Source organism: Scatophagus argus, chromosome 3 (assembly GCF_020382885.2).
Source record: "Scatophagus argus isolate fScaArg1 chromosome 3, fScaArg1.pri, whole genome shotgun sequence".
Taxonomy (NCBI): domain Eukaryota; kingdom Metazoa; phylum Chordata; class Actinopteri; family Scatophagidae; genus Scatophagus; species Scatophagus argus.
In genome coordinates, this window is record NC_058495.1 from 26,937,521 (window position 1) to 26,952,788 (window position 15,268).

General features: G+C 45.8%; 4 protein-coding genes across 5 annotated transcripts; 2 read left to right on the top strand and 2 right to left on the bottom strand.

The window, feature by feature from the left end:
* Nucleotides 1-1,847: 1,847 nt before the first annotated feature.
* Nucleotides 1,848-3,585, top strand: zgc:109913 (regulator of G-protein signaling 9-binding protein). Its single transcript, XM_046385172.1, has 4 exons — nt 1,848-2,078; nt 2,174-2,377; nt 2,610-2,752; nt 2,858-3,585. Exons 1-4 carry the CDS (start codon nt 1,877-1,879, stop codon nt 3,032-3,034), a joined length of 726 nt encoding a protein of 241 aa, XP_046241128.1. The 5' UTR covers nt 1,848-1,876; the 3' UTR covers nt 3,035-3,585.
* Nucleotides 3,586-3,599: 14 nt separating this feature from the next.
* ube2c (ubiquitin-conjugating enzyme E2C) lies at nt 3,600-7,248 on the bottom strand. Of its 2 annotated transcripts, none has more exons than XM_046385174.1 (7): nt 7,095-7,248; nt 6,473-6,599; nt 5,789-5,816; nt 5,423-5,509; nt 4,850-5,054; nt 3,841-3,900; nt 3,600-3,737 (listed from the first exon to the last, which is right to left on the bottom strand). In XM_046385174.1, exons 2-7 carry the CDS (start codon nt 6,577-6,579, stop codon nt 3,700-3,702), a joined length of 525 nt encoding a protein of 174 aa, XP_046241130.1. In that variant the 5' UTR covers nt 6,580-6,599; nt 7,095-7,248; the 3' UTR covers nt 3,600-3,699. The 2 variants fall into 2 exon arrangements, with proteins under 2 accessions (XP_046241130.1, XP_046241131.1); XM_046385175.1 differs by having other exon boundaries at nt 6,682-7,097.
* A 436-nt stretch (nt 7,249-7,684) lies between these two features.
* polr2j (RNA polymerase II subunit J) lies at nt 7,685-8,536 on the top strand. The gene is made up of 3 exons (XM_046385176.1): nt 7,685-7,896; nt 8,109-8,217; nt 8,328-8,536. The coding sequence occupies exons 1-3, from the start codon at nt 7,754-7,756 to the stop codon at nt 8,427-8,429; spliced, it is 354 nt and encodes a 117-aa protein (XP_046241132.1). The 5' UTR covers nt 7,685-7,753; the 3' UTR covers nt 8,430-8,536.
* Nucleotides 8,537-9,234: 698 nt separating this feature from the next.
* On the bottom strand, nt 9,235-14,043 carry LOC124057073 (deoxynucleotidyltransferase terminal-interacting protein 1). The gene is made up of 13 exons (XM_046385171.1): nt 13,655-14,043; nt 13,021-13,091; nt 11,808-11,904; nt 11,586-11,684; nt 11,227-11,286; nt 11,091-11,147; nt 10,752-10,813; nt 10,619-10,661; nt 10,328-10,386; nt 10,155-10,215; nt 9,937-10,008; nt 9,594-9,649; nt 9,235-9,495 (listed from the first exon to the last, which is right to left on the bottom strand). The coding sequence occupies exons 1-13, from the start codon at nt 13,727-13,729 to the stop codon at nt 9,387-9,389; spliced, it is 921 nt and encodes a 306-aa protein (XP_046241127.1). The 5' UTR covers nt 13,730-14,043; the 3' UTR covers nt 9,235-9,386.
* Between the last annotated feature and the right edge of the window lie 1,225 nt (nt 14,044-15,268).

Here is a 15,268-nt window from a genome sequence, read left to right on the forward strand (position 1 = left end):
TAAAAACACGTAAGAAAAATGTAAAGATATAAAACACAAGACAAAGTAGGGGGTACTTCCTGTAGGGGGATGAGGTGTGAGTGTTTCACTGCAGGGGGGCTATTGAAGCTCGTTGAACATTGAAGCTCCTCTGATCCTGGCCACTGTAGTAACATGGAGGACTCTGATGACATAAAAGGATCATTCTGATGATCAATTTATATAAATTACATATATTTATCTCAAAAGTAAATGTGCACTTATCATTAGCACTTTAGCATTAGCCTTTATGATGGACAGCTGGATATTTAGCACACACTTCCTGACTGTTCCTGCAGCGACGTGCTCCTTTTATAGGAACAGAACTGAACGGTTTTCAGGCCACCTGTCTGTAAAGCCCACCTGGGAACACCTGTGAGGAATCTGTGTCTGAAGGTGACATTATTTTCAGCTGACAGACAAAAGACCAAAGCTGCTAAGAAACCTCTTTAATGTGACATCAGTGACGAATGTTTTCCTGGATGGAAAAAACTCATGTCTGTCTATAAATATCTCTGAAATGATGCAGTCTACCTGGACAGGTAAATCTGGAGAGGTTTACCTGTGAGGCGGAGCTGAGGGCAAAATAAAGAGTCTCGCAGGAGATGAGAGGATTCAAGCCTCGGCTGGCCTCCCAGCTTTAATTAAAAACGCTGAGGGTCTCTGGAGAGAAGAAGCAGAGTGTTTACCTGCCTGAGGTGGCACAGTCCCCCACCACAGAAGAAGAAGTCGGTGCATGGTCGTGATCTGCAGCAGGTAGGATGAGAATTTTAGAAGAATTTTTTATTTTTACTCGAGGTCACTGAGCAGTTTGAAGTATTTGAACGTATTTCTGGAAATGTTTATAGTTTAGTTTCTCAATTCAAACCTGACGTCTCCTTCATGAGCAGAAATCAGCCGTTTCTGATTTCTGACATGTAGCTTTACATTACAGAGCTGTATTACATTATTATAATGTATAATATATACATATATGTATAACAGATACTTTGTACACATGGATTGTTGACTTAAAACGTTGCGTTTGAGACACACTGAAATGTATGTAATATTTAACAGACTGATAAGAGGTGAATAAGACACCATTAGTAGAGTTCAGATCTTTTGTTTTATCATTCATTTATTGAATTTTTTATTGAATCATTGATTTGTTTTGGGTTGACCTATTGTACAAGTCTTCTGCCAGCAGAATACCTAATACCTAATTAATTCATGAATTAATGTCTTTATTATACAAAATTCAATTTTTTATGCTAACTGCAAAAGTTTTTTACCCCTTTTAAACCCTCTGACTTGTGCACAGTGTAGTGCTTTCATTTGTTTGGCCTCAGCATCGGATGCACAGACAGGCTTTCCTGCACTTTCCGAAATTGGCTTGTTAGTCTCCTCAGAGCCTGAACGCATCAGCAGCGAATCAAATGCGCCGCTCAGACCGTGAGACAGGAGGACGAGCCTTGTTAGGACTGCTGAGAACAACATGTGTCTCAGTTTTGTTGAAGGCCGTTTGCCTGCTCAGTCCACTGACGTGAAAAGCTGAGATCAGCTGATCTCCAGTCTGTGTCTCTCTTCTGTCAGCAGACATTCAGACATGGCGGTCGTCATCGGTTTCTCTAAAAGATTATTGATTTTCTGTCTGCTGAGCAACAACACCAGAGGAACCTTAACTGATGCTGAGAAAGATGACTCAGCTGGTCAGTGTGTGATCTGATCGGGAAGCTTACTGAGTCCTTGTATCTTGTGAACTGATCTCCAGTGATGTTTATCCTTCTAGAACGACACCAGACCCACAGACCGGTCCTGCCTCACCTGTCTCACCTGTCCCACCTGTCCCTTCTTCCCAGAAGGGGGTCATGACATCATGAGTCGCTGGCGTTCTTCAGTGGATGAGCTATCAGCTCGGCGGCGGCAGCAGGGTGAATGTGAGCGTGCTCAGGAAGCTCTCAGTCGAGTGACTTCCTGTTTCCAGCAGCTGGCGGCGTCGCTCGGCAGCTCGGCGGACTGCAGCTTCCTGCGAGACGAGATGGACGAGATGAGAGCACTCGCGCACAGAATCTGCAGTGGTACAGATACCTGCAGCTGTCTGTCTTCACCTGTCTCTCTGTCTGTCTACATGTCTGTCTCTCACGGGCCTGGGTGTCTGTCGGTTTGTCTGTAGGTCTGTCCCAGCGTCTGGTGCGTCTGCTGTCAGACTGTGACTCCATCCCCCCAGGTGTGGAGGACAGACAGGTGTCTGAGCGTCTGTGGGTTCTCTTCCTGTCAGCGCTGGAGGAATTCCTGTCTGACCTCCGCAGGACCTACGATCTGATTGGGCAGTTCCCTCTGAAACGGCAGTACGACAGGCGCTTGCTGGTTAACACAGGTCAGCTGATGGCTTCAGCTTCCTGTCTGCTGAAGCTCTGTGAGCCATGTAGCTCCATATGTGTCCCGCTTTCTTTACTTCCCACTGAACGCTCTGGCAGCAGAAACTGAACCCTGGAACTGCCTTAAAGATGTCCCTCAGTGGGTCCTTCAACCTCCCTGAGGATAAATAGCCTCCCCTCAAGCTCCCATTGACCCTGTTTCACTAACCTCAAACCTGTCTGTCTCTCCAGGATGTGTCGATGGCATGGTGGGCGTGGCAGCACGAGTGGCTTCGGTCCAGGTGCCATGGCTCACCTTAAAGGAGGAGCCGAGCCCTGATCTGACCAATCACATCGCAGGACTGGAGGCCATGCTGAGTGAGATGCAACTGAGGGTGAGACAGAACAGGGCAGAACCATCCGTTCTACGCAGGACGTTCTCTCTGGTTCCTGATGGTAGCTTCTGCTGGGTTGTGCTTCAACTTGGTGCTGTTCTGCAGGTTCCTGTCGCGTTCTGGTCGGTGGAGGCAACTCAGCCGGCGTGGGCCGAAGCTCACGGTGATGTGGTCGAGCCGGACCACAGCCTGGAGGACCTGATGGAGGTTGAGGTTGCCTCCAACAGCAAAGCGGCTGCCTGCTTCCAGCCCCCGTGTTGCGGACTGGGCTGCATCGGGTAGAGGAGGGGCTGTGCGACACACCTGACAGCATTACAGGCCGCTCATGTTTGGGTTTGAATAATAAACATAAACATCAACAAAAACTGATTTGATAATGCAGAGTTACAGCCACTGTGAGAGGAAACAAATTCCAGATTTTCAGAATAAGTTAAAAACATAAGAAAAAAAACCCACACTGTTGTCATATTGACAGTCACACATTTTGTATTTCAGTTATGTGCTACAGATTTCCAGAATCAGAATTCCTTTATTTATCCTCGGAGGGAAATTCTTTAAATTCTTTCCAGGCCCTCAAGCTTCAAATTGAAGGACCAAACAACAGTTTGAGTCACAGATCAACTGACAGTTTCTGAGAGCACTTGCAGACTTTGCAGAAACAGAATTAAAGTGGCTGAAAGTGAGCACTCGGCTCAGCACGTGGGACAGACGATCCGCTTTTCACGGGAATCGGGTCGTAAAATCCTGAAGTTCCCTCGCTGATCTGAGGATGTACAGAATCACAGTAAGGTTCCACTTCCTGAATACAGAAAAATAAAACAGCTTAACAAAGAGTCGAGTCTGTGTGTTGAATTAAGAACTTTATTGACACAGTGAGGTGAACCAACATAAAAATATTGTACAAACACAGAAGACAAACAAACAGAAGAAGAAAACGTTCAGCTGCTTCACTTCTGGAAAGTCGAGTGTAGATGAGCTTTAAAGGCTGGAAGACAAACACACCGAGTTAACCAGGTCTTTACTTCTTATCCTGTCTTTGAAACGTTCTGAAACACATGATGTCAGTGAAGGCAGCGCCTGTTTCTCACCTTCCTGATCGTCCCACAGTTCAGCAGCTGCTGTGTTCAGAGGACTCTCGTTGTTTGGTTCTGAGGAAACGACACGAAACATCAGCTGCTGCTCTGACAACACGACACATCACAGACCATCCTCAACGGCAGCCGGAAGTACAAATGAGAAGTATCTCGACTTCAAACACGAGAAATAAGAACTTTCGGCAACACAAATTACATTTTGAGTTTTCTTCATAATCTGAGATTACGACGGACAGTTTGAAGTAAGTCAAAGCTGCTGGAGGATTCGTCAGTCCCTGACATGAAGAGCTTGTGACATGTTAGATTTAAGATGGTTTTTCCTCAGTTCATATATGAAAAGTATTCTGTAAGTTCAGCCTGATCAATACTGAACATGTGACAATCATGACACACCTTAGATTTGTTTATAAAGAAACTCATAATCAACTAGAATCAGCACATTGTGTCTGTTTGCCTTCGCACACGAGTCAAGTTTCAGTTTCCATCCCAGTCTGTTCCGATTCACATCATGTCTGTAGTGACTGACAGACAGCTTCATCACCTGCAGCTCATCCAAACCACTGAGCCTGTGGTGGACTACAAAGCTTCTAATGTGGACGCTGCTGCAAAGAAGCTACAGACTGTAAAACCTGGAGGCTTCACACACACACACACACACACACACACATCCCAGCAGCACTGAAGATCAGCACAATCAGCACAGTTTGAAGGTGGACACTCCAGATCAGAGTCACCAGTTCAGTCTGTGACCACATGAGAACCTGATCCCAGTCTGCCCTTCAGTTCCTGACTTCTGCTGCTGATTAACAGACAGGAAACATCATGATGCCAAAGTGAAGCTGACCTTTGACCTTCTGGATAGAAAATGTCATCACTTATCACACTTCTGTTAGATATTTGGGTGAAGTTCAGTGATGATCAGTGCAGGACAGAACAGGAGGTCTCCAGTCTCATTTGGTAGCAATGGCTGAATTGGTTAGTGTGAACTGGTTGCACTGGTTACCTCCCAGCAGGCTTTGGATGGACAACAGGATGGAGCGGACGTCGTATAGCGCCGACCATTTGTCCTTCAGAATGTCGAGACAGATGAACCCTTGATCGTCCACGTTGGGATGAAAACACGGAGTGATGAACTTCACTCGGGGAGCCTGATACGGATAACCAGCCGGGAACTCCAGAGACAGTCTGTACCTGAGACCATCATACACCTGAGAGACAGACAGGGAGGAAAGACGGGTCAGAAGCTTCCGTTTGTCCGTCAAAGATCTCAAAGTCAAAGGAGATCAGTTCAGATCGGTTGGTCTTGGACCCTGCTGAGCCCGAGACAGCAACAGTTAGAACACTCTGGCGGTGTCGTCATGACATGCTAACATTAGCTCGGAGTCACTGAAAACTGAAGATTGATGGCTCCATGTCAGATTTATTGGTTGGTTCCAGTTTACACGAGAACACTTACAATAACAGGATCACATGAATGGATTTTTTTAGTCATTAACAGGAGGACAATATGACCGTGGATGTGATCTAAAAAGATTAAAAAGCTTGACTTTAAATCACTCGTGTGTCGTGAGCGTACCGTCCCCTGAGCTCCGTCGATGGTTCCAACCCATTTGAAGAGATTATCTGATTCTGGGAACGCAGAGATCCCCTTGTCACCCGACATCTGTATCAAGGAACGAGACAGGTCACATGGCGTGAGACAGGTCACATGGCGTCATCATGAACGGATGCTTACTCGGCACAGTGAAGGGGACGTTCTATTCATTCACCCTATAATACAACTTTAAACACACAATCCACTCAGGCTGGTCACCCGCCAGTCCTCACGGACCGAGCGACACAGACAAGAGCTGAATGTGGTGTGAGCGATGTCTGGTTACCGTGGTGACCGGCCCAGGGGTTGACGTGCACGCATGCGCACACAGGGAGGATATAAACTCACCATCAAAGTCATGAGCTCCTGCTGTAACCTGCAGACACACAGAGACACACAGACATCTGTTACACACACATGAATCAGAGGACAACATGTCCACACAAACACTCATGTATGTGTGCATCTGTGTATGACCTGTACAGCACAAGCACGCAGACGCACGTGTGTGTATGTTGGCACAGCAGCTGCTGCAGCACCACCTCAGCCACAGTCACACAGACTACATCAGGTGTGAGTCAGCGCCGTTTTACAAGGTGTGTGAAGCCTTTTGCCGATGCTGGAATTAAACTGCCAGTTTACAGGAAATGACCGAGTGTCCAAGAACAATGTTAACATCTTGCATGCAGTGATATTATGATATTACACAGCAGGTGGTGAAGATGCGGATTTTTCTGCGTGTTTTATTAGACACGTCTGTCCACACAGACCAGCACGAAGACCGTCAGAACTCTTCTTCGCTGTTCACTTAACAACAAAACTGCAGCACAGCGAACATCCGGTGAGGAGCGAGACAGACGGTCGGTTCGTGAAATCATTGATGGTCGTGACAATGTCAGCAGTTTGGGTTTTTTCGTGTTTTGCTATGAAGTTGGACCGAGATAGTCAGGCTGTCAGTACCGTGAGTTACAGACAGTCAGTACCGTGAGATACAGCCGGGCGGACCGACCGCACCGACTGTTGCGCTCTCACCGTTTGGACACCGAGCCTCTGGCTGCGCTGCCGCCGCTCTCGCTGCCCTTCAGAGCGGCGGTGGAGGAAGCCGCTGTCGCTGCGGGGTCCATATTCTGGGAGGCCATCACTGCTGACGTTAGGGTTACTGCAAGAGACAGACAGACAGACGGTCAGACAGACAGCTAGTCACAGAGCGAGAGAAATACACTGATACGGAGCTCACGAACAGCGGATAAACGTCAGACTTTCCCTTTAAGCTCGGCAGCCACGGCTCAGCTGATCATTAGCCCACAGCAGCAACACGTTGGCTACCGGGCGATCTGCCGATATTTACCGCACAAACTGTAAGCTACACAGTCCAGTAACAACAAGGTTAAAGAAGTCGAATATCCTGTAAAGCAGGTTAGTTAACAGTAGCTTGTTTTGCTTCGTTCCCGCAGCGGTTGTAGCTTCATGCTAACGATAGTTGAGCTGTTCGCGTTAGCTTAGGCGTCCAAGCGAACGTTATCTCTGCTGTTAGCCGGTTTATTTTTAAACCACAACGATGAGAAACAAACAGACGCTGCGGATCAACGTGGACACGCGGTATTAGTATATCGAGGTGACCGAATTTTGAGAAACCGGTAGCTTTAGGACTCACCGTGTGTTGGTGTATTCGGGATCTGAATAGAGCTGCTCTCCCACTGATTCAAATTGAACTCACTCCCGCCCCCCAGTTTAAACTGACGCTTCCTCACAGGCGTAGCCAATCAGCACCCGAGTTTCAAAAACAAACGACCTACTTCTAACCAATGAGAAAAGGGAGGCCGGAAGAAACATCGATGTGATTGGATAAGAGGGACGTCGTGAGAGCGACGGACGTAACCGTCTGAACGACGTTGAATGTTGACGTCAGATAGTTGAGGCAAGCGATTCAACAACAAATCTGTAATATACTGTATGTAAATTAGCCTAATGCATTTTTTGGGCACAGTAAACTGTACACTCAAAATGGGTGAACATAATACAGGCAGATGTGACTACTTTGGGAAACACTGTCAGAGGTATGAATCGGAAGTCTGATTTCAGCTGCTGAGAAGAACTATTCTGAATCAGAATATATATTAGATCTTTTTAAGGACATTGTAAATAGCAGACATTCTGGTCCCCACTCCATACCAATTGGTGGCAGTAATGCGCTCATTTGTTGTTTGCAAGTCGTCCATAAACCTCAAAAGAAGAAGAAAACGGAAGCCGCCCCTTGTTTAGCAGTAAAAGTTTCCGGTTTGTCGTCGGTGGGGCTCGCGTCAGGCAGAGAAGATGAACGCGCCTCCAGCCTTTGAGTCGTTTCTTTTATTTGAAGGAGAAAAAAAGATCAGCATCACTAAAGACACGAAAGTCCCAAACGCCTGTTTGTTCACCTTGAACAAGGAGGATCACACGCTGGGGAACATCATCCGAGCGTAAGAAGCTAATTGTGCTACCCACATGCTAACAGGCTAACAAATACTCACACTGCCACTGGGCTATCAGTCTACAACAGGAGGTTAGCATTATGCTAACAAACTCTTCAAGTTAAAATCACTGTTAGCTCCCCGAGGTTCCCAGGGGACAGTTCAGGGAAGCTGCCGCGGGTTTCTGTTTGCTGAAAAATCTCTCTGTCTCCCTCCCTCAGTCAGCTGTTGAAGGATCCTCAGGTTCTGTTTGCTGGCTATAAAGTTCCTCATCCTCTGGAACACAAGATCGTCATCAGAGTGCAGACCACACCTGACTACAGTCCACAGGTAACACACAGACACACATCTGAAAGGAGCGTGTAGGTCCGGTAGCTCGTCGGTGCTTTATTTGACAGTAAGTGATGTCATGTTCCTGGTGATGTTTGTTTTGTTGACAGGAAGCGTTCACGAACGCCATCACTGACCTCATCAGCGAGCTCTCGCTCCTGGAGGAACGCTTCAGAGTCGCCATCAAGGACAAACAGGAAGGGATCGAGTGACGCCCCCTGGTGATGTCACTTTGTCACGGTTTTGCTCGTCTTCACACTGTTTCTGTATGTTTATTGGCTTATTTTTATAAATAAAGTATGTGATGTTACAACCTGCAGAGGTGGGTGTGTGATGCAGTCACTGTCGATCAGTCTGGAGCTGAAGTCTGTGGAACCTGTTTACCTGTAGCTCAGGTGTGACGTTTTTCAACAAATCCACTGTGGTACTTGAAGTGGTTTTGATGAAGACTTTTGGAACTGTGCTACTATCTATAGAACCAACACATTTCCATCAGTTTGAGAGAAACCGCCTAAGGCTGCGTTATCAACAGAGCGCTTGGAAACACACAGCGATCTGCAAAATGTGAGTCCACCCACTTTACATCTCACTTAAGGTCAAGGAAAATTCTGCAGTTTTTTGGTTCCAGCTGTTTTTGGTCTAAATTCTCTGATGTGTTCCAAATGAATCGGACAGTGTGGGCTTTGTCTGCCAGAGCTCACATTACTTCCACACTGCACAGACGCTTTGGCTTTACTCGTCGGTGTCTTCTTCTATTTTTATGGACTGGTTTACTGATCATGAAGCTGCTCAAAGCCGAAGTCTCTTGGTGAGCTGCATATGGACACGTATGGGGAATATTAAAGTCCAGGTAGCGTGTGTGTGTGTGTGTAGTTAATTCAGCATGCTGAATGATAAATGGACACTCAGTGAAATATTGTGGATTATTTCCACATTCAGGTGACAGCTGAAATTATTCAGCATGAATTTTGGTGCAACTTCTTTTAGTTAGCAAACAGAAGTAATCAGGTCCACGTGTATCACAAGGTGTTTTTGTTTATTTTTTAAAAACAGCCGTAAAAATGAAAACAATAGAAGCAGCCCAACAGATCAGATGCTGGTGGTCACATGACAAGTGTGTTTTTTGCGTGTGTGCGTGCGTATGTGTGTGTGTGTGTGGGGGGGGGGTGTCAAAGGTCAGCCTCTCTCTGAGCCTCCATGGCTCTCTGCATCTTCTCCACCATCCACAAAGGAACTGAGAATGGCTTCAACTCGTCCATCCTGACATCTGGACAGTCCCTGCACACACACACACACACACACACACGTTACCATGGTAACCACGGACACCTGTAGAGCTGCTACGATGGAGACAGAAGGACTGATGTTAGACTCACTTGTACTCATCACTGCGAGATAAATCCTGGATGTCCTCCTCGATCAGCAGGTAGGCCTACACACACACACACACACACACACACACACACACAAACAGGTGTCACAGAAGTACGTTCAGCTGCAGTCTTACTTCTCATGTGTTCATAATCTGCATTTCTTGATGATACTGAGACTGAAGGTGAGAGTGAATGCTGAGCTGTCTGAGGTCAAAGTGACAAGTTCAGATTTGTTTGTGGACTGGATGTTGTGTTTGTGTGCATCTTGTTTCTGTTTGTCTCCTGCTGAGACCCAGTTGTCTCCATAAGTTGACATGTTGTAGTTGAATGTGAAGTGTTTTCTCACCATCTTCCCCCCCGTCGCTCTCATGTGGTGTCTCTCTGCCAGCCACTGCTTATCCTTCGCATCTGCTGCATACTGACACACACACACACACAAAGATATTAGGACACACAGAGAGGTGTATTCACCTGTCTGACAGAAGAACAGGTGTGAGCTGAGACTGCAGGCTGAGTGCCGACTCACTCACAGCCTCACCATCCACTGTGTGTGTGTGTGTTTACCTTAAACAGATCGGCGTGTTTGATGTAGATGCGTCCTCTGGTCCCACCCATCCCCAGTGCCCTGCATGACGACAAATCATGACTCATCACAACATGAATACAATCTAAAATAGTCAAACAAACTTTTCCTAGTGTTTACATGTTGTTTATGTGATGTTTACATGCTGACTCACTTGTTGGCTCTGGAGCCGAGAACAAACGTGCTGCTTTCGTTCAGCCTGGACGGATCCCACTGAAACAAACAGTCACAACGTGCTTGTGAACGAATGCTGGAGGACGAAACGTGTGTGGAGACATCAGTGACTCAGATCTGACTCAGCCTTCTGTGCCTTCACGTGTTTACACTCTGCGATGTTAGCCTGACATCAGCATTTGGAGCTGATCAGCTAGTTTCAGCTGGACCACCTGTCTGATGAAGACACCTGAGCGAAGGTTTGTCTGAGGTGCTGCTTTAGCGGACTCACCTTCGGTCCTTCTCTCTTGATGGGATCAGACTTGAGCTTCGCCCTGCGGACAGGAACAGCCACACATTTGTCAGGTGCTGTGATCTACCTGAGCAGTGATCATGATGCCACCCGTTACCTGTCAGATACTCACTGAGAGGAGAAGGTGTGTGGTCGATCAGAAGAGATGGCCGCCCCGCCCGGACGAGTCCTCCTCTGAAGACACAAAGATCCCAGTTAATGATGCACCTGTCACACCTGCTACTCACCTGTCACACCTCTGCCTGATTCCAGCTGTTTGGTTTCAGACTGACTGAATTCTGACTCATTTCCAACCCCGTGAGAAAAGTGAAAAGCAGGTAAATACAGGTATAGCTCTACAGGTGTGTATATGAATACACCCGTGGATGTTCAGATAACCTGCAGCCTCACCGCTGGATGCTGCATCACCTGACTGGCTAGCAAACACCTGTGGGGTCAGAGGTGACAGTACCTTCTTGAGGAGGGGATTTGCACTCTGGCTGTAGTCCTCATCGACAGGTCTGGACCTCTGACAGGAGACAAAGAACCAGATCAGAACTGGACCGGTTTACAACATGTTGTGGATGTTCTCGCTGGTCCGTTCCTACCTTGATGGTAACTTCTGATCCTGCCCTCTTCGCCTCCCCGTCTGGAAACAGCTGTTTGGCCTGTTGATGACATGAGAGGAAACCATGGTAACCACACAGAAAACAGAGAGACAGCTGAGGACAAAGGTCACAAGGTCGAGTCCTGTGGAACCCGCTGACACTGCAGCCAGTCAAATGACACCTGGTGTGATGTCACAGTAGCAGCTGATTTCAGTCAACTGTAAGCTTTCTGTTCACCAACGTTCAGTGTGTGGAGAATGAAGAAGTGAATGAGAACATCACAGAGACGCAGGTGAGTTCTGGTGGTCATGTGACCAGCAGGGCCAGAGGTGAGAGGAGACAACAGGAAGTGATCTCACATGTTCCAGAACGTTCCTGCAGGCCTCTCTGATCAGCTGATCGGTCTGAACTTCATCACCAACATTCTCTTTCACGTTTTCTGCTGCTTTGTCAAAGAACTGCAACAGAAACAACATGACAACATCAACACCTGCTATTCACACCTGTTCACACCTGCTCACACACATTGACAAATTGTCTTGTGCCTTGATACAAACCACATTCTCACTGTGACCTCTGACCTTTTGGTACTTCTTGAACACAGCCATGATGTCATCGTTGAAGCTGGGCTGAAGGACTGCCCTCAACAGGTCCATGGATACCTGTGGATCAGTGTAACTACACGCACACACACACACACACAGTTAGTCCAGGTTTAACCAACTGCTGCAAGCCAGTACAAGTTCTCAATATGAGTGATCTAAACCAGTACAAACAACCAAGTAACAGGATCACTACGTTGTCCCTGTCACTCATCTCTCAGAAAGGACAAGGAGGCATTTGATCAAATGTATTGATCCATCAGTTGAATATATCAATACACATGAGCTGTGTTTCATCAGGAGGAACAAAGTACTGTTTAGTCTTTTCTCTGCAGGTTTTTATTTCCAGGGCGGCATGGTGGTGCGGTGGTCAGTACCGTCACCTCACAGCCAGAGGGTTCTGGGTTTGAATCCCAGTCTGGGCCCTTCTGTGTGGATCCCACAAAACATGCACATCAGGTTAACTGGCTACGCTACTTTGAACCGAGGTCTGAGTGTGAGTGTGTGGTTGCCTGGCAGATGAGCGGGTATAGAAAATGGATGGATGGACGGATGGTTTTTATTTCCATCACTCACTCATTACATATATGGCAGCTGTCCTTATATCTGTTTTCAACATGGCAGCCTGGTGAGGAACTTTCTCAGTTTATAGGTGAACAGCACATTCAAATGTGTTTCTGACAACATCTGAGGTGAGAAACAGGACAGGTAGTGCCTGAAACAAATGGGTACAATAATCAATCCATCCACTAATCATAACTGAGGGACTCTAGTGTGAAAAGTCTTTTTCTTTTCTGTACTGTACAGCTGCAGGTACTTGTTTCCTGTGTATTTATTCCTTTGAATGCTCATCCTTCCCTTATCCCTGCATGCTTTGCACCCTCTGTATCCTGTTTGCTGCTGTAATACTGTCATGTAATGGGACTAATAAAGGATCATCTTATCTTAAAATCTTCACCAGCACTTCAGTATGTGTTCACATGCTGCTTTTCTCTCTCACAGCATGTTTTGGCCTGAGATCACGGTGCTCCAGTGCAACATTGTGTGTCAGTGAAAGTCAGAGTTCACCAGACAGCCGTACAGCTACAGACGGCCACAGACAAAAACACTGCGCTCTCAAAGTTGGTCATTTGAGTCCTGATGGAGTATAAACCTCAGAAACCAGTATGAGCCAGTACAAAGCAGTACTGACCTGATGGTCATGTGTGAGCGTCGTCCTCGTCTGTGAATCTGTCTGTGTTTGATCATCAGGTTCCATGGCTTCTACACACACACACACACACACACACAGAGTATGGATGAAAGGATTAATTAATCAATCAAAGAATGACTTATTCATTTCGGCATTCCATAACATTTTAAAACAAACATTGCAGCCAGTTACACAAACATATTTAAGATCTTTTTTAAAGAAATGTAAATCATTTTCAATTCCCTGAACACCCGAATTCAAAACCTTTCGACACCATCAGACACTAAACAGTAAAACTGTAAAAAACATCCAGTTTTGTTTCAACGTGATGACTGCAAACAGTCACAGACTCAGTCAGTTACAATGACAACATTTAACACAGACATTTATCAATCAAATGTCTGGTCATCCGGGGACAGACATTCTGAGTCTCTAAGAACTTTAAAGGTGAACAGTTTTTTAAAATTAATTCTGACTGATATGCAGCCATGACGTCACGTTTATCATCCATCATCAGTAACTGCTCATCCTTTGTTCGAAATCACACCGCAAACAATACCGTAATACAATATGATAAAACGAATACAATAGTAGCTAGCGGACATTGAGCTAACTGTTAGCTGGTGCTTCGTACCGGGCTCTGCTCTGCCTGCTCCGGCCCGTCCTGTTCCAGCCAGTCCTGGCCTCCCTCGCTACGGTGAGCTCCCATGATGGAGACGATGTTGACCCAGGCCGGTCCGGGTCCAAGAGAACTAACTCCGCTAGGCTAACAGCAACTAATGCTAACAGAGAAAGCTAACGGTGCTTTATCTCCGGAGTGGGTGTTTCAAACTACCGTTATCGGTTTGTTACCGTGAGTCCCCGCATTGACAGACTCCGAGAGGCTGAACGATGTTTCCTGGCAGTCAATAATCGATACTGACTGACGGTAATACTAATACTGACAGCAGTATTTGTTTCCAGGAAGTTACACTCCGGCTTTTTCCGCTTGCGTAGTATCACAAACAACACTTCCGGTCATTCACTTCGGAATGAAAGCAGAGCCTCCACAGATAAATAAATGTTTAATAAACCCATTTTTAAAAATATTATGTTTTGTCGTTGTTTTGCTTTGTTTTTGTGTTCTTTTTTTGACGAACACTGAGCTTACGACACGGTCTTAATTAAATAAACTGTGAGAGATTTAAGACAAAAGTGTTTTCTGGAAATGATCCAGAAATATAAATACAAGAAATTTGTCATTAATTCCATTATAAAAATTAAGAAATCAAGTTAATTATATGACTAAGTTCTTAGAATTGTGAGAAAGAAATCTTTTAATAACAGAAAGTATGAAAAAAGTCTATCATGCAAACTCTTTTCTCTAAGATCCAAACTGTATTTTAAATTTCCATATTTCCACAACGTTTCAGAATCAGAATCAGAATTCCTTTATTTATCCCCGAGGGGGAATTCTGTAAACAACACTGTCTTAATGATTCATTCAAAATGCAAAAGGTAGAACCAGAATTCCAAAAATGTTTGGACATTGTGTAAAACAAACAAAATGCAGTAACTTGGTAATCGTGTATAACAAACTGTGAATGTACTGAATGTTTGCACTGTGATACTGTGGTTTTAGCTGGCTAATGTTAGCTAACATTAGCTTTCTTGCTAACTTTGATCTATGCTAGCTAGCTAACGTGGGAAAATACTTCCTTTGGGGAATAACATCAGCCTGTTCATTCACACTCCCACGGCTAACCTGGCCGGGTTGGCCCTCGCAAATTTCTTTGTCAGCTGGTGTTGAGGACTGTGGTTCCGTGTAGCGTCGTGTATTTAAGTACAAGAATTTCCCTCCAGGGATTAATAAAGGAATTCTGATTCTGATTGATTCTGAGCTAACTGGCCTTAGCTAACCTTAGCTTGCTTGCTCACTAACAAACAAAACAAAACCTGAATGACATTACCTAATCTGACACAGTGCCTGTGAGATAAGATAAGATGATAAGATGAACTTTATTGATACTGAGATAGCTAGCTTGGCAAATTACTTCACCAGGTACTATGACCTGTGATACCATGTTGTTGGTGTTGATTTTAGCCAACAATGATATAACAAAGCAGAGGCGTACAATTAACGACTGCTTCTTGCTAGCCTAGACTGATGCATGAAAGGGGTAGACAGCTAGTCAACTGTAACCCAGGCTGAGCTGGGATCGGCAGGCTGGCTGTGGCTTGACTTGCGCGGTGCAGGCAAGACGGCAAA